The following is a 19,390-nucleotide window of genomic DNA, read 5'->3' as shown; positions in this document are numbered from 1 at the left end:
GGGGTCTGGTGGTTTCCGATTGTCTGTATGTTCATGGAAACCTTCGGGTTTGCATAACAGTATTTATAGGGCTAAGAAATTAGCCCTAACATTTTCAATCCTGTTTGATTGCACTTCGCCTCCCGAGGTGATCGTAGTGTTTCGGCACTCGGTTACAGTAACATCACAAGCTGAACACAACTAAGTTTGAACAATGCAACAGGCTACTGCATCGATGGCTGATCAGATCTCATGGTCTCGCATTGTACGCAGCAAATGGCGAACTGACGCGTGTTTCTTTCAGGCGAGATATTCTTGCTGCTAGCCGCTCGCGGAGCTAGGAGGAGACAGTGAATATGAAACGGTTTGATGGCTAGCTACGCAAGATAAAATACCATTGGTTGATATCGAAAAGGTCGTCTGGATTGTTCAGTAAACGGCCACAAATAGCCAATCGGATTGGCATCAGTGCGGCCGCCATGTTTTCTCGCCTAGCGAGCGAGCCCAAAGTTACCTAGCCAATGCTTGCGAAATCCTAGCGTCCCCCGCGGCGAGAATTGCCAAAGAAACGGTACTTCCTCGCCCCACTACTCGCCAATTCTCGCCTTAAAGAAATGGGGGACTGTATTCAGCCCTGCCACGATTGTATATACTACTACTATTTGAGTTTTTACAGAAACACAACTGCAGTCTTAACATTGCAAAACCTCCCTTTAAATGGGTATGCATTAACTGTCCGTTCTACGAAAGCGATTGCTTTTACAGAAACACAACGGCATTCAAAACATTGTAAACATCTCCCTTTGATTGGACATGTATTACTTGTCCCGTCTACGAAAGTTATTGGTTTACAGAAACACAACTGCATTCTAAACATTGCAAAACCTCCCTTTAAATGGGTATGCATTAATTGTCCACGAAAGCGATTGCTTTTACAGAAACACACCGGCATTTAAAACATTGCAAATCTTCCTTTGAATGGATATGAATTGATTATTCGTCTACAACAGTGATTGCTTTTACAACAACAACAAAACCCAACGGCAGTCGTAACATTGCAAAACCTCCCTTTAAATGGGTAAGCATTAAAAGTCCGTCTACGAAAGTAATTACTTTAACAGAAACACAACTGCAGTCTAGACCTTGCTAAACCTCCCTTCTCAAGTGAATTAGTATATTTTGATGTGTATCGTTATTTGATTTGGAATTGTGTACAGAATCATTAAGTTATGTATATTTTTGTGAGGTGCTAAGAACTGTATTGGGATTTGCGCCATATAAATATCCTCATTATTATAATTTTTATTAAAGGGCTATGCCTTAATTGTCCGTCTACAAAAGCAATTGCTTTCACAAAAACACAACAACAAAAATCTTAGCACATAACCACGTTATGTCCCAAATAGACACTAGTTCTGGGGACAGAAAAACCAAGTTAGCATAGCATAGAAACACAACTGCAGACGAACAAACCAAATGCGCAAAAATCCATACTTGCAGACTGACTATGGTCCCCAGCTGAGCTTCCAGCATGTTCTTCACTTGCTCGTGAATGAGGTCTACGCAGGGAGTTCGGATGGCAAGCAAATCTGGGTTGCCCATGGGGATGGACCTCCTCAATCTGATCGGCGGGATCTTGAACACTTTCTTCTTCTTCGGCTGCTCCGGCTTCGGCGGGGCTCTAAGGTTCCATTCAAAAATATGGGGTTGCATCCAGAATGAACGAGATGACCAAGCATGTCATTGAGAGGGATGGGAGAAGGAGAGAAATGCAAGTGCGGCGGAGAGGAGGAAGAGGAAGTGGTGAAGAATGAGCAGATAGAAGAGCAGCTTCCACAGTACCCAAAACTCTCACAACACACACACACACACACACACATGCACGCGGCGGACACACACACACACACACACACACACATACACACACACACACATACACAAACACAAACACACCAAAGACCAAAGCAAAATGTACAACGCGGGATGCAAATAAAACTCTCATCATATGCACAAAAGACAACATGCTAATAACAAAATCCAAACCCACAGCGTAGGAGCTTTGCCCTTGTTTCCATAGAGGCTGCCTGTCAAGACCTCCTTCAAGAACGCCTTTTCGGGATCCTCCTCTTTTGTCGGCGCTTCTTCCTTAGCTGGCAGAGCCGTTGCAGCCAAAATGTCCTCCATTTCACTGGTGCCTCCCGTTTTCCACCCCGCATCCTGCGTTGATGGAGGCTTGAGTGCAGGTTTGGAAGCAGGACCAGTTTTGGAGATGGAGGGTTTCGCCACGTGCCTGCCCGGCGTTATTAGGGTGGGAGGTTTTGCGGGAGGTTTAGGCTTGGGCGGGGTTTTTACCCCAGGCTCGTCCTCGTGCACCTCGATGCGGGAACCCACGTTGTGCAGCAGAGAGCCCATGACGAGCTCCATCTCCTCCTCGTCGTCCTCCTCTTCGTCCTCGTCGTCCTCCACCATGTCGGTGACCATGGTCTGCAGGGCGGCCTCAGTCTCCTGTTCCGTGGCGCCGTGCTTCTCCCCCGTGGCCGTCTCCACGGTCACGCCTCGAAACGCGTTGGACATCACGCCGATCGACAGCAGCTGCTTGAACAGAGCTGGTAGGCAAGACAAAGGAGGCAACATTTATTTTCGACAAATGTAATGTGTATAATAATGAGAAAGAGCACCACATATTAACATAAACAAGAAAAGCAAATGCTTTCATGACTCGCCTTCGTTATGTCTCATTACAGTGCAACCCCCCCCCCCCCCCCCATCTCCCCCCTCCCCCGCCTCGACGGCCTAACATTGCTTATTCCTAAGAATCTCCTGATTATACTTAGGGGAGTGAAAAACCCAAGGGGTTCATGGAAAATAAGTTACATTTTAGGGCGGGGGGGGCGGGAGGTAAATGTAATGTGCATAATAATAAGATGGAGCACTACATATACTGTTCAAAAAAAGAAACGTATAGTTGCTACTTGCCAAATGTTTTATTTTTCGAAAAAATTAACAGAAAATCCAATATTTAGATTATTTGTTTGAAATTTGGTATGGACACAGTTGAATGCACACACAGTTCATTTGCATCTTCAAATCAATCAGTCAATCAATACGATTGGGTGCCGAGGCTGTCAAGTCAGTAGGGGGTGTGACTGCCTTGAGCAGCAACAACTGCCCGGCACCTTCTGGGCATGGACTGGATCAGATGCCGGATATCTTGCTGTGGGATGGTGTCCCACTCCTCCTGAAGTGCCTGCAATAGATCGCGGTGATTTGCCGGCGCTTCTTCTCGCCTGCGCACACGTCTGTCCAATTCATCCCAGAGGTGTTCTATCGGGTTCATGTCTGGCGACATGGATGGCCAGGGAAGCACCTGGAAATGGTGGTCGGTGAGGAACTGGGTGGTGAGTCGTGCTGTGTGCGGGCGAGCGTTGTCCTGCTGGAATATGGCATCCTGGTCAGCCAGAAGAGGAAGGGCGTGTGGGCGCAGAATTTCCTCCACGTATCGCTGGGCAGTTATGCGCCCTTGGACGTGCACCAGGGTGCTCCTTCCAGCGGTATTGATTGCCCCCCACACCATGACGCCTCCACCACCATGAACGGGTGCCTCATCCACACAGTTGGGCGCGTAACGTTCGTTTACTCTCCGGTAGACCCTCCTCCGACCATCATGTCGCTGGAGCAGGAAGTAGGACTCGTCGCTAAACCACACGTGTCTCCAGTGATTCCGGACGGTCCAGCGAAGGTGCTGGTTGCCCCACTGCACTCGGTTCTGGCGATGGCGGCGGGTGAGGACAGCTCCTCTGTGAGGTCTGCGAGCTCTCAAACCAGCTTCATGCAGGCGGTTCCGCACGGTCTGGTCCGATAATCGGTGTGGCCCGGGGAGAGCCTGGACAGAAGATGAGGCCGACAGGAAACGATTCTGGAGGTGGCGGAGCCGTATGAAGCGGTCGTGAGCAGCAGTTGTCGCCCTTGGTCTTCCCGCTCGTGGCAAGTCAGCAACGGAGCCAGTGGCTTGAAACCTGACCCACAGTCTACTGATGGTGCTCTGGGACACGTGGAAGTGCCTGGCGATTGCACTTTGACTTTGGCCTGCTTGTAAACGACCCAATGCAATTTGGCGGTCTTCTCTGCTCAATCGGGCCATCTTTCGTCGCTGAATTGTCGTCTGATTTCTTTGTGGCGAACAATCCGCTTTTATGGGTTTTGGAAGACATGGTGAGAGCTCAATATTCCCCGAGTTTCACGAGATTACACTGAAGCATGACGAGTGGTCATGCCAAATGAGCAATTTTGACATTGTAGCCACTGATAACGCATGCGTCACGTGCAGAGCTCACTTGTGGCAATGGACGAAAGGTCGACGACCAGATAAACATTTTCTGCAGTTTGGTGGATATCCTTGTAGCCATATAACTAAATTAACCAAATATTACAAGCTATGCGTTTCTTTTTTTGAACAGTATATTAACATAAACAAAACAAAAATAAAATGATTATACGACTCGCCTTCGTCGTATATAAAAAGGAGTTAGAAGCAAATCATTTGTTGTTCTAGCTTCATAAACATTTAAGAAAATGATATTTTCTCAACTCGACCAACCCCCCTGTGCCCTTGAAGTTTGACCAAGATGAGCCAGACTGTGGTCAGCAAAGGTCAGCAAACCAGGGCCAGAAGTGTGTTTAAACGACTCACCTTTCGTGATATGTAAATTGTAATGTAGGAATACACACACAAAAAATCATTTGCTGTTGTAGCTTGACAACGTATTGTTCAAAAGAATTCTGATCCTAATGCGATGTGTATCAATACATTTATTTATCCAATCCTAAGAATATCCCATAGATACAAACTTGCTCTCACCCCCCCCCCTCACCCCCTCTTCCCCACCCCATCCCCTACCACCATCCCCAAGAACCATAGTAAAAAAAGTAAATTTTAAGGGGCTTATTGTCCGTCAGGTCTTAATTGCCTATATTGGACATGAATTGGTTTATACGATTCGAGTTTTACGCCCTCACGGCTTTTTGATGTTTGCGTGTTTAGGTGGTATCAGCCATCTGCACTTATGGTAGAATGACCAAGATCTTTAACGTGCCATTGTGGTGACACGGGGGTGGGAGATGGATACCGTCTCTGGGTCTGCTCATAAAGTTGACCCGTGTCCGTCCCGGCCCGGATTCGAACCAGCGACCTCTCGATCACAAGTCCAGTGCTCTACCACCTGAGCTACCCGGGCCCCCATAGTAATTCCTTATTTTAACTTAAATACAGCCAAGTGAACTCCACTGATACTGGGATGGTTAAAAAAAACAAGTCGCGTAAGGCAAAATTACTACATTTAGTCAAGCTGTGGAACTCACAGAATGAAACTGAACGCACTGCATTTTTTCACAATGACCGTAGTCCGCCGCCCGTACAAAAGGCGAGCCTGTTTAGCGCGGTAGCGGTTGCGCTGTGCTGCATAGCACGCTTTTCTGTAGCTCTCTTCGCTTTAACTTTCTGAGCGTGTTTTTAATCCAAACATATCATATCTATATGTTTTTGGAATCAGGAACCGACAAGGAATAAGATGAACTTGTTTTTAAATCGATTTTGGAAATTTTATTTTAATCATAATTTTTATATTTTTAATTTTTCAGAGCTTGTTTTTAATCCAAATATAACATATTTATATGTTTTTGGAATCAGAAAATGATGAAGAATAAGATGAACGTAAATTTGGATCGTTTAATAAAAAATAATTTTAATTACAATTTTCGGATTTTTAATGACCAAAGTCAATTAATTTTTAAGCCTCTAAGCTGAAATGCAATACCAAAGTCCGGCCTTCGTCGAATATTACTTGGCCAAAATTTCAATCAATTTTATGGAAAAATGAGGGCGTGACAGTGCCGCCTCAACTTTTACAAAAAGCCGGATATGACGTCATCAAAGACGTTTATCCAAAAAATGAAAAAAACGTCTGGGGATATCATACCCAGGAACTCTCATGTAAAATTTCATAAAGATCGGTCCAGTAGTTTACTCTGAATCGCTTTACACACACACACGCACAGACACACACACACACACACACACACACACACACACACACACACATACACCACGACCCTCGTCTCGATTCCCCCTCTATGTTAAAACATTTAGTCAAAACTTGACTAAATGTAAAAAGATCTCAGACCTCATTTCTGACACTACGACACAATAACATGATGGTGTCACCAAGACAAAAGAATTGTGCCTTAAGCATGTGTGTCCTCATAAAATAACGATCAGTCAGACAGTTTCTTTGTCTCTCTCTCTCTCTCTCTCTCTCTCTCTCTCTCTCTCTCTCTCTCTCTCTCTCTCTCTCTCTCTCTCTCTCTCTCTCTCTCTCTCTCTCTCTTGAGAAAAACCTAATGATGTGTTCAAGTATGTATCGCCTTTTTTTTTAAAAGGCCCCTGTGCAAAAGCTAAAAGGTACCGGTGACCGACCGAAAGTATCAAGTACTTACTCTTCATAGTATGTTTAGGCGCACTTTCTGTAGACATTTTTGGTTTCGGTTCTTCGACAATTTCCGATGTACCGTCACTGCTTCGTATTTTCAGCAGATCCACCTGAAAAATTTGAAGCAAAAGATCTGAGGATTTTTATATATAAATTAACTTTTCAAAAGTATGAGTATTGGTTTGTCAATTATGACAAACAGGATGAAAGATGATACACACATTCACACACACACAAACACGCACGCACGCACACACATAAACACACACACACACACACGCACAGACACACAGACACACAGAAACACACACACACACACACACACACACACACACACACACACACACACACACACACACACACACACACACTGTTATTTCTCTAACAAATAATACAGTTGATTTGATTCGACACACAACTAATCCAAAACACCACCAACGACAAAACTCAAGTTCCTTTTCAGCACTGACACTGTTTCGGTGTCCAATGAAAATGGTACACAACCAACAACAACACCCCCCCCCCCCCCTCCCTCCCTCTGACCCCAAATACACAGCTGCCCCAAGGTGACCACGGCACTATAATACAGTCGAACCTGTCTAAAGAGACCACCCAAGGGACTGAGCAAAAGTGGTCTCTTTAGACAGGTGGTCTCTTTAGACAGTTGATTTATATTGTCGTAAAAACCCTTGGGTATACTTTGCGGTGGTCTCCTTAGACAGGTGGTCTTCTTAGACAGGTGGTCTTAAGGGCAAGTTCGACTGTACTCACCTCAAAAGTGAAGGATCTGCCCTCATCCTCCTCGTTGGTCACGTCTGTACTCCTTCTAGAAGCCGGTTTGACTCTGACTGATGCCTTTCTATTCACGTCCTTCGAACCTTTTCTTCCTAAACTCCCACTGACCCTCCTTTTGGACTATCAGAACAGGAACAAGAGATTACAGGTGGGAAGAACAAGATGACAATGAAAATGTAGTCACCAAACACGATACAAATAGCAATACAAATAATAATGATAATAATAACAATAATCTCTCTCTCTCTCTCTCTCTCTCTCTCTCTCTCTCTCTCAGCTCTCTCTCTCTCTTTCTCTCTCTTTCTCCCTCTCTCTGTCTTAGAGCGTATGATGCGGTATAGTAATAGCTTCTAACTCTTATCCTTGTATTGTATAACAAAGTTCAATCCTCATCGTTATCTCTCTCCCCCTTTCTCTCTCTACCGCCTTCCCCTTCCCTCCTCGCCCCCCCCCCCCCCTTCTCTCCCCCCCCCCCCCCCATCATCACCATCTTCCCATAAGTAATATATTCTAAACCAAGACTTCTTTATTCACATACTCTTTAGATTGCGTATATTATTGCGCTTTAGTTTTGCGCGTCATTTTCACCAAGACCCTGTTCCTAGACTTTGTTCTTTTTATATTTAGTCAAGTTTTGACTAAATATTTTAACATCGAGGGGGAATCGAAACGAGGGTCGTGGTGTATGTGCGTGTGTCTGTGTGTCTGTGTGTGTGTGTAGAGCGATTCAGACTAAACTACTGGACCGATCTTTATGAAATTTGACATGAGAGTTCCTGGGTATGAAATCCCCGAACTTTTTTTTCATTTTTTTGATAAATGTCTTTGATGACGTCATATCCGGCTTTTCGTGAAAGTTGAGGCGGCACTGTCACGCCCTCATTTTTCAACCAAATTGGTTGAAATTTTGGTCAAGTAATCTTCGACGAAGCCCGGACTTCGGTATTGCATTTCAGCTTGGTGGCTTAAAAATTAATTGATGACTTTGGTCATTAAAAATCTGAAAATTGTAAAAAAAAATAAAAATTTATAAAACGATCCAAATTTACGTGTATCTTATTCTCCATCATTTGCTGATTCCAAAAACATATAAATATGTTATATTCGGATTAAAAACAAGCTCTGAAAATTAAATATATAAAAATTATTATCAAAATTGAATTGTCCAAATCAATTTAAAACCACTTTCATCTTATTCCTTGTCGGTTCCTGATTCCAAAAACATATAGATATGATATGTTTGGATTAAAAACACGCTCAGAAAGTTAAAACAAAGAGAGGTACAGAAAAGCGTGCTATCCTTCTTAGCGCAACTACTACCCCGCTCTTCTTGTCAATTTCACTGCCTTTGCCATGAGCGGTGGACTGACGATGCTACGAGTATACGGTCTTGCTGAAAAATGGCAGCTACTTGACTAAATATTGTATTTTCGCCTTACGCGACTTGTTACATTTAGTCAAGTTTTGACTAAATGTTTTAACGTTGAGGGGGGAATCGAGACGAGGGTCGTGGTGTATGTGCGTGTGTGTGTCTGTGTGTCTGTGTGTGTGTGTGTGTGTGTGTGTGTGTAGAGCGATTCAGACTAAACTACTGGACCGATCTTTATGAAATTTGACATGAGAGTTCCTGGGTATGAAATCCCCGAACTTTTTTTTCATTTTTTTGATAAATGTCTTTGATGACGTCATATCCGGCTTTTCGTGAAAGTTGAGGCGGCACTGTCACGCCCTCATTTTTTAACCAAATTGGTTGAAATTTTGGTCAAGTAATCTTCGACGAAGCCCGGACTTCGGTATTGCATTTCAGCGTGGTGGCTTAAAAATTAATTAATGACTTTGGTCATTAAAAATCTGAAAATTGTAAAAAAAAAAAAAATTTATAAAATGATCCAAATTTACGTGTATCTTATTCTCCATAATTTTCTGATTCCAAAAACATATAAATATGTTATATTTGGATTAAAAACAAGCTCTGAAAATTAAATATATAAAAATTGTTATCAAAATTAAATTGTCGAAATCAATTTAAAAACACTTTCATCTTATTCCTTGTCGGTTCCTGATTCCAAAAACATATAGATATGGTATGTTTGTATTAAAAACACGCTCAGAAAGTTAAAACAAAGAGAGGTACAGAAAAGCGTGCTATCCTTCTTAGCGCAACTACTACCCCGCTCTTCTTGTCAATTTCACTGCCTTTGCCATGAGCGGTGGACTGACGATGCTACGAGAAAACGGTCTTGCTGAAAAATGGCATTGCGTTCAGTTTCATTCTGTGAGTTCGACAGCTACTTGACTAAATGTTGTATTTTCGCCTTACGCGACTTGTTTAGTATTTTAGCTGACGATGACATACCTCGAAACCGCTCCTATTATTCGTGATTTTATTGTTCGTGTTTGGTGAGTAGCCTACATCTTTATTGTTAGCTTGTTCTTCTGTGACGTTGGACCACAGGCGGTAGGTATCGCTCACTGCACTGGTCAACACTATCATAATAAAACTACAACTTACAACAACTATCATAACAAAACGTAGTAGTTATATTGTGATAGTGTTGACCAGTGCAGTGAGCGATACCTACCGCCTGTGGTTGGACCCTGTCACAGAGTGAGGAGACAGGTTTCAACGTTGAAAATAGTAGTCAAATTTAGTGCCCAAAATTCAATGCAGCTATTAATGAGAAACGACACCGAATAAATAAAACAAGACGTAGTCTGTTCTTGGCCCTCTCTTCCGCAGGGAAGTCTCTGACGTCAAAAGCGAAACCAATTTCGAGAAGACGTCACAGCGCGAATAACACAGCGTCACGTTTACATTCTGTCAATTTCTTCTGCATGACTCCGGATGAACCGACAAACAAATTCGAGGACGAAGTTTGCTTCAATGGCTTCTTCATTTCTGCTGGAGAAAAATTACTCGTACGGTCACTGCCGGGCCTGTGCGTAATTATATCGGTATCGTTTATCAATAAACGTCATTGTCGGTTTCTGAAGTTGCGCTGCGCATCTACAAGACAGTATACTGAAGCCCCTAAATGGTACACAGAAACCGTAGTTACCCAGGAGCAACAAAACGCTGACTTAAATTAAAGGATTATATTATGATTACTGTTGATCGTATATACTGAAAAAAGTATGCAATTAAACAATTAACAGGAGAACATGTTTGATGTAGAGAGAGTGTGTGTGTGCAGGGCCGGACCAAATGAGTTGTAAGGGGGGGGTTCCTCCTTTTTATATTTAGTCAAGTTTTGACTAAATATTTTAACATCGAGGGGGAATCGAAACGAGGGTCGTGGTGTATGTGCGTGCGTGCGTGCGTGTGTGTGTGTGTGTGTGTGTGTGTGTGTGTGTAGAGCGATTCAGACTAAACTACTGGACCGATCTTTATGAAATTTGACATGAGAGTTCCTGGGTATGAAATCCCCGAACGTTTTTTTCATTTTTTTGATAAATGTCTTTGATGACGTCATATCCGGCTTTTCGTGAAAGTTGAGGCGGCACTGTCACGCCCTCATTTTTCAACCAAATTGGTTCAAATTTTGGTCAAGTAATCTTCGACGAAGCCCGGGGTTTGGTATTGCATTTCAGCTTGGTGGCTTAAAAATTAATTAATGACTTTGGTCATTAAAAATCGGAAAATTGTAAAAAAAAATAAAAATTTATAAAACGATCCAAATTTACGTTTATCTTATTCTCCATCATTTGCTGATTCCAAAAACATATAAATATGTTATATTCGGATTAAAAACAAGCTCTGAAAATTAAATATATAAAAATTATTATCAAAATTAAATTGTCCAAATCAATTTAAAACCACTTTCATCTTATTCCTTGTCGGTTCCTGATTCCAAAAACATATAGATATGATATGTTTGGATTAAAAACACGCTCAGAAAGTTAAAACAAAGAGAGGTACAGAAAAGCGTGCTATCCTTCTTAGCGCAACTACTACCCCGCTCTTCTTGTCAATTTCACTGCCTTTGCCATGAGCGGTGGACTGACGATGCTACGAGTATACGGTCTTGCTGAAAAATGGCAGCTACTTGACTAAATATTGTATTTTCGCCTTACGCGACTTGTTATATTTAGTCAAGTTTTGACTAAATATTTTAACGTAGAGGGGGGAATCGCGACGAGGGTCGTGGTGTGTGTGTGTGTGTGTGTGTGTGTGTGTGTGTGTGTGTGTGTGTGTGTGTGTGTGTGTGTGTCTGTCTGTCTGTCTGTGTGTGTGTGTAGAGCGATTCAGACTAAACTACTGGACCGATCTTTATGAAATTTGACATGAGAGTTCCTGGGTATGAAATCCCCATACGTTTTTTTCATTTTTTTTATAAATGTCTTTGATGACGTCATATCCGGCTTTTCGTGAAAGTTGAGGCGGCACTGTCACGCTCTCATTTTTCAACCAAATTGGTTGAAATTTTGGTCAAGTAATCTTCGACGAAGGCCGGGGTTTGGTATTGCATTTCAGCCTGGTGGCTTAAAAACTAATGAGTGAGTTTGGTCATTAAAAATCTGAAAATTGTAAAAAAAATATTTTTTTTATAAAACGATCCAAATTTACGTACATCTTATTTTTTATCATTTTCTGATTCCAAAAATATATAAATATGTTATATTTGGATTAAAAACAAGCTCTGAAAATTAAAAAAATTAAAATTATTATCAAAATTAAATTGTCCAAATCAATTTAAAAACACCTTCATCTTATTCCTTGTCGGTTCCTGATTCCAAAAACATATAGATATGGTATGTTTGGATTAAAAACACGCTCAGAAAGTTAAAACAAAGAGAGGTACAGAAAAGCGTGCTATCCTCAGCGCAAGTACTACCCCGCTCTTCTTGTCAATTTCACTGCCTTTGCTGTGCGCGGTGGACCGACGATGCTACGAGTATACGGTCTTGCTGCGTTGCATTGCGTTCAGTTTCATTCTGTGAGTTCGACAGCTACTTGACTAAATGTTGTATTTTCGCCTTACGCGACTTGTTTTTTTTTTGGGGGGGGGGCAAATCAGCGAAGGTGGGGGGGGGGGGGGGGGTACCTTTTTCTCATCGGATTTCACATTGAATAAAATTTGTTAGAGACACACACAAAATTTATTTTTAAAAAAAATTTAAAAAAACCCACTCAAAGCAAGGTACATGCTTTTTCCAGGGGTGGGGTTCCGGAACCCCTGGAACCCCTCCCTGGGTCCGGCCCTGGTGTGTGTGAGCGTATGTGAATGCGTGCGTTTGTGTGCGTCCGTGCGTGCGTGTTTGTAGGTGTTTGTGTGTGTGTGTGTGTGTGTGTGCGCGTGTGTGTGTGTGCGTGCGTGCGTGCGTGCGTCTGTGTGTGTGTGTATGTGTGTCCTCTGTACAACTCGCCTGTGCATCACTTTCCCGGCGCTGTAATGACCCTTGTTTGCTCATCCTCCGAGATCCAGAAGGTCTGCGCGGATCGCTGGTCCCCGCCTGTGAAGGCCCTGGAAGATTGTCATCTACCGTGAATAATGTGTAGCTGTTTGTGCAATTCTTAATTCTTAGTAAATGTGATGTATTTTATGTCTGTAACCGCCCGACTCTGCATGGCAATTTTCCTTGTTGGTATAAGGACAGTTAATTTGGAGTCTTGAGTCTTGAGGAAGTGAGATGGTTTGCAGTAAAATGCGCGTGAGCTCTGGGCACTTCATCAACATGACTTGAAACAAGAGGAGCGAAAGCTCATACGACTCACCTTTCTTGTATGAAGTAATATGAAACAAACACAAATTATCTGCTGCTTCAGCTTCATAAATTTTCAACAAAAGGATAACTTTATTTTGATCTACCCAAACTTGGGTCAAAAAGACTTATGAATGGAGGTCATCAACCCCTGGAAGTCTATAAAATGTGTAAGATCTAGCGCCAAAACGAAACAAAAAAAATTGTTTTTCATCTTTGGACCCAAACTTGAAGCTACTGTGACTTTGAAATGTGTCCAGGGTTAACCAGACTTGGATCATGTTGGAAGGTCATTAAACTCTGCAAATAAGCAAAGTTTGAAAGCTCTAGATTCAAAATCATCGGAGAAAATTATAATTTTTCATTTCGATTCAATTTAATTAAATTCAGTACAACTTTATTATCTGAATGTAACAAACAGACATTTTTTTTGGACTAATGTACAAAATAACATCGCATAAAATCACACTCTCATGACCTGAACTTGACCCCGCCATGACCTTGACAATTGACGTTGGTCAACCAGACGACTGGAGCTCATCAAACCCTAGAAGTGCGCACAGTTGTCACAGTTTCAAAACCCTTTACACAGTTTTTGACTAAAAGAAGGAGGTGGACGTTTAATCGATACTGGGCGCTTTCAGGGTACTTTACGGCATATGTCATAATTATTTCCTTCTTTTTTGTCTTCTCATTATCATTACTTTATTGTCCCATCGCTGGGAAACTCGGGTCGCTTCCTCCCAGTGGAAAGCTAACAGCCACCTGCACTTGTCACAGTGGTGAGACGGGGGTGGAACGTGGATATCGTCTCTAAGTCTGCACATTTAGTTGACCCGTGTCCGTACCGGCCCGGATTCGAACCTGCGACTCTATAAAGGATCAACTTGAAAGTCCACTGCTCTACCAACTGAGTTACTGGGCCCTAAACCCTCACAGCCCGTACACAAATATATAGAGACCATCACTAGGTAATATACCCTTCACACAGTTTTTGAACAAAAGTAGACGGTCGACGTTTACTCGATACTGGGCGCTTATAAAAAACGCTGGCGCTGGACCCGAGTACTCTTCAGACTGGCTCGCTCCCCCAGTATGAAAGTTTTTGTCTTGTGCACGTGGATTTAAAAAAAATATATATATATTTATTTATTTTACAAAATTAAAAAAATTATTAGAATAAAATAAAACATTAAAACGTTCATAATAAACAATAGTAAACAAGAATTTAGTTAAAAAACAAAGGAATACTGTACTCACCAATACAAGAACGAGACAAGACGGTACGAATTTTCGCTTATGGAAGCTTCATCAGGAAAAACAAGAACACAAAAGACAACAAAAAGCAGACGCAACACGGAACGAACAAGGTTTGAAAGAAAATGGAGGGGAAACACGCAAAAAAGGGAAGGAACTCTAGGAACGGAAATGAATGAAAGGGGAGAGAAGTGGTTAGATGAAGTCATGGGCACAGGCATACACATTCATAAAAGGGGGGGGGGGGGACAGGAAAAAAAAAAGGGGGGGGGGGAGGGGGGGAAAACAAACGTACGCACGCACACGCACACATACACACACACACACACAACCAACCAAACCAAACACTTCGTTGTTTAAACAAGAATTTAAAAATAAAAATAAAAAAAATAGACCGCCCATGCCGGGAATCGAACCCGGATCACTTGGATTTTAAAAAAAAATTAAAAAAATCTATTTATTTATTTTACACAATTAAAAAAATTATTAGAGTGAAATAAAACATTAAAACGTTCATAATAAACAATAGTAAACAAGAATTTAAAAAAAAATAGACCGCCCATGCCGGGAATCGAACCGGATCACTTTGGCCATAGACGGACGTGCTACGACAACTTTACTATAGTTGTGCGCCTTGAATCACTGTGCACGTATCTGTCGCTCTCTCTCTTTCAGTCTCACCGAGACCAAGAACTGTATTGTAGTTTCTTTCCGAGACCAAATGCGGCTGGCTTGCAAATCATGCTTTTCTCGTCACTGCGTGACGTGTTCGGCTCAGCCGCCTACAAGTCTCCCCTTTAGTTCAGGCTGTTCGCAAAGCGACCAGCCTCCCACCGCAAAAACTCCCCCCGTTAAGAGTCGTTTTGGTGAAATATTTCGCATTTAGGTCCCAGGTAACATTATGAAGTTTTAATACGATCAATCGGACCTATTATCAAGTTAGTGTATCAACTTTTGAACGAACTGCGCCCAGTAGTTTCCCAGCAATAAGCTGTTAAGTCGAGACAGACAGACAGACAGATACACACACACACACACACACACACACACACACACACACACACACACACACACACACACACACACACACACACACAATTAAAGTCTGTTGGACCCTAGTACTGCGTACTCGGGGATAAAATACTTCACTGCCCACACACAAATATATACAAACCATCACCACCACTATCACCCGGATCTACAATGAACTTCTTCTTCTTCGTTCATGGGCTGAAACTCCCACGTTCACTCATGTTTTTGCACGAGTGGATTTTTACGTGTATGACCGTTTTACCCCGCCATTCAGGCAGCCATACGACGCTTTCGGGGGAAGCATACTGGGTATATTCGTGTTTCTATAACCCACCCACTGACATGGACTTCAGGATCTTTTCTGTGCGCACTTATTCTTGTGCCTGCGTGTACAGACGATGGGGGTTAAGGCACTAGCAGGTCTGCACACAGTTGACCAAAGAGATGTTTGTTCTTGTATTTTTGTATTTATTAATTTGTTTTCTTTTTACATTTAGTCAAGTTTTGACTACTGGACCGATCTTTATGAAATTTGACATGAGAGTTCCTGGGAATGATATTCCCGGATTTTTTTTGATTTTTTTCGATAAAACCCTTTGATGACGTCATATCCGGCTTTTTTGTAAAAGTTGAGGCGGCACTGTCACACCCTCATTTTTCAATCAAATTGATTGAAATTTTGGCAAAGCAATCTTCGACGAAGGCCGGACTTTGGTCTTGCATTCCAGCTTGGTGGCTTAAAAACTAATGAATGAGTTTGGTCATTAAAAATCGGAAACTTGTAATTGAAATTATTCTTTTTATTAAACGATCCAAAAATAATTTCATCTTATTCTTCGTCATTGTCTGATTCCAAAAACATATACATATGTTATATTTGGATTACAAACAAGCTCTGAAAATTAAAAATAGGAAAATGATGATGAAAATTATTTTTCCGAAATCGATTTAAAAACAATTTCATCTTATTCCTTGTCGGTCCCTGATTCCAAAAACATATAGATATGATATGTTTAGATTAGAAACAAACTCAGTAAGCTAAAAAGAATAGACATACAGAAAAGCGTGTTATCCTGCTCAGCGCGACCACTACCGCACTATTCTGCATGGCTTGTCGATTTCACTGCCTTTGACACGAGCGGTGGACTGACGAAACTACGAGAATGTGGTCTTGGTGAAAAAAGCAGAGCGTTCAGTTTCATTCTGTGAGTTCGACATCTTGACTAAATGTTGTTATTTCGCCTTACGCGACTTGTTTTTCTTTTCATGTACCCCCATGGGGTTCCCTGAAAATAAAATTTGACTTGACTTGATCGAGAGAAAAAATCTCCACCCTTAACCCACCAGGCGGCCGCGGGCGGGATTTAAACGCACGACCTTCCGATTAGGAGGCCGACGTCTTATCCACTAGGCCACTACGCTCGTCAACACACACAATGAACAAAGTAGCAATATATCTAAGTCCTTCCCCTTGCAACTAACCATCGGTAGGACCATTGGTGTTAGGCAAGCTTTCCTTGGCACCGTCCTCAGCGTTGTTGGGCCAGTTGTTGGAGGTGTTGAACGCATTTCTGGGGGTCGAAGGCATACTGTTGAAGTGTGGGAACTCGGCTCTGCCTCGGGCGTTCAGTTCGACGCGGGGGCTGGTTGGACCGAACCCGTTTATCATGAATAAGTCAGCGCCGCCGGATTGCAGGTTGATGCGCGGCATGTGCAGGAGGGGTTGGTGATAATTGCATACCCTGAAACATGAAACGACGAGAGAGTGTTTCTTCAATTCAGTCAAAACTCAAGACTGATATGGGATTCCAAAATCTTCATTTCTACAAAAGGAACAAGATAGACTGCCTCAGACCCTCGGCTGAGGAAAGGGGCAATGCCCTTAAAAGTGAAGAGTTTTTGTATATGTCGTGCTGAATTCGCGGAATCGGCAACATATTTGCCCATTTCGCGTAATCGGCGTTTTGCCAAAAATGCGTAATAAAGGCTTATAAAGTTTACCATTTCGCGAAATCGGCAGCCAGTCCGTAATTCTCAGGTGTAAGTGAAAAACCACACCTGGGCTTTCTTTCTTTCTTTATTTGGTGTTTAACGTCGTTTTCAACCACGAAGGTTATATCGCGATGTGGAAAGGGGGGGAGATGGGATAGAGCCACTTGTCAATTGTTTCTTGTTCACAAAAGCACTAATCAAAAAATTGCTCCAGGGGCTTGCAACGTAGTACAATATATTACCTTACTGGGAGAATGCAAGTTTCCAGTACAAAGGACTTAACATTTCTTACATACTACTTGACTAAAATCTTTACAAACATTGACTATATTCTATACAAGAAACACTTAACAAGGGTAAAAGGAGAAACAGAATCCGTTAGTCGCCTCTTACGACATGCTGGGGAGCATCGGGTAAATTCTTTCCCCTAACCCGCGGTGGGACACACCTGGGCTGGCGGACATCGCATACATACCCGAACTTTTCTCAGCGGATTTGCAGGAATCGCGGGACATGGATACCGTCTCTGGGTCATCCCATAAAGCTGACCCGTGTCCGTCCCGGCGTGGACTCGTTGATCAAAAATCCAGCACTCTAGATACCAACTGAGCTACCACATGCACTCACATTGATGTTAAACTTTCTTTTTTAATACTTTTTTAAAAACATTTTTTGTTTGTTTGTGTGAATCAGCTTTACGCTGAGATATATAGGCTCACATTTATTTCTTGCGGTTTAAATTAAAAAAAAAAAAAATGTATACTAAGATGTATTTGACTTGCCCAACGGGGTGAAAGAGCGTCCCCTCAGTGGGGACGCAAGAACGGTGTCGGTTGATGAGCGGTCCCATGGTGTTAGAGATCGTCATTTCGGACGTCACCGCCTTTTCTGTGCCCGACGACCTGCTACCCAGGATCCGAGCTTGGCTGGAGGTGGGCATGCTCGCCGATGTTGGGGGCTGTTGGTGACCAAAAAAACAACCAATAAAACCTCCTCCTAACGACCCCTCTGTATTACGGCAACCCCCAAGTTACGACCCAAGATGCGAGGTGGGCATGCTTGCCGTTGTTTGGGGCTGTTAATGACCAAAACACAACCAGTAAAACCTCCTCCTAACGACCCCTCTGTATTACGGAAACCCCCAAGTTACGACCCAGGATCCGAGGTGGGCATGCTCGCCGTTGTTTGGGGATGGAGAGGATTATAAAAGAGTCGTGATATCGAGAAAGCTGGGGTGGTATGCAGGAGACATGGGTGGGTCCCAAGCACTGGGTCGGATTGGTGAAAATTTCAAACAAATCTCAATGTCGACCAATCCGACCCAGCGTTTAATTCCCAACCAGTTGGGCTCTTTGTCTGAAGTCTGGAATGGATAATCTTTTCCAAGCCACTGAAGGTCAACCAACCTCTGACTTAGTTTTGTCTCCGTTATTTCTCCCACTTTCATGTACCCAATTGGTGTGGAGGTTTGTGGCATTTTATAATAATAATAATAATAATAATAATAATAATAATAATAATAATAATAACTGGACATTTTTAAGTGCCTAACCTATGGCTCTAGGCCCTTTACAAAAGAACATATATACAGAATAGAACAATACCGACTCCGTTAAAATAAAGAAAGAAAGAAAGAAAGAAAGAAAGAAAGAAGTAAAGAAAAAAGAAGAAAAAAGGGGCAAGAAAAATGGAGATTGACAGGTAGCCATCCAAATTCTGTTGATGGTCTGAAATCGTTCTCTGCGTCAGACAAGAAAACGGCGGATAATTGACCAGAACAGTAGGCCCTACTGATCATTTTCAAAGTAGGGATCGACTCAAGTTTTAAAGAATGGTGTGCCGTCGTTTGCCTCGTATGTGGAGTGAAATTATGTGAGATGAAAGGGAAGTGCAGAATGCCTCCTCAACTTTAAAGACACACGTAGAATTGAACAGTCATAAACTCCAAGCGACCACGTATACACGCACCCTGACCCCTCCTTGGCCACATCTTGCACGTGCACACAGTTTCCATATGTCATGAATAGTGTCATTGTCATTGAATTTCTCTGCTGAGATAGAGTGATATTGTATTGTATTGTATTGTATTGTAACTTTCTTGTCTTGTCTTGTCTTGTCTTGTACCATACCGTATTGTATTGTACAAT

At 42.4% G+C, this 19,390-nt stretch overlaps 1 protein-coding gene across 1 annotated transcript in view; it reads right to left on the bottom strand.

The window, feature by feature from the left end:
• Positions 1-19,390, bottom strand: part of LOC138962096 (uncharacterized) — a 29,877-nt gene that overhangs the window by 9,108 nt on the left and 1,379 nt on the right. The window contains exons 2-8 of the mRNA XM_070333811.1: positions 18,026-18,201; positions 16,734-16,993; positions 12,627-12,724; positions 7,236-7,379; positions 6,472-6,574; positions 2,027-2,585; positions 1,474-1,660 (exon numbers count right to left, since the gene is read on the bottom strand). Coding sequence (XP_070189912.1) covers positions 1,474-1,660; positions 2,027-2,585; positions 6,472-6,574; positions 7,236-7,379; positions 12,627-12,724; positions 16,734-16,993; positions 18,026-18,183 — 1,509 coding nt within the window. The 5' untranslated portion in view covers positions 18,184-18,201. The remainder of the gene's footprint in view (positions 1-1,473; positions 1,661-2,026; positions 2,586-6,471; positions 6,575-7,235; positions 7,380-12,626; positions 12,725-16,733; positions 16,994-18,025; positions 18,202-19,390) is intronic.

This window comes from Littorina saxatilis, linkage group LG3 (genome assembly GCF_037325665.1).
Source record: "Littorina saxatilis isolate snail1 linkage group LG3, US_GU_Lsax_2.0, whole genome shotgun sequence".
NCBI classification, from domain to species: domain Eukaryota; kingdom Metazoa; phylum Mollusca; class Gastropoda; order Littorinimorpha; family Littorinidae; genus Littorina; species Littorina saxatilis.
Note: the sequence above shows the minus strand (reverse complement) of the source record. Positions and strands in the feature narration are given on the sequence as shown.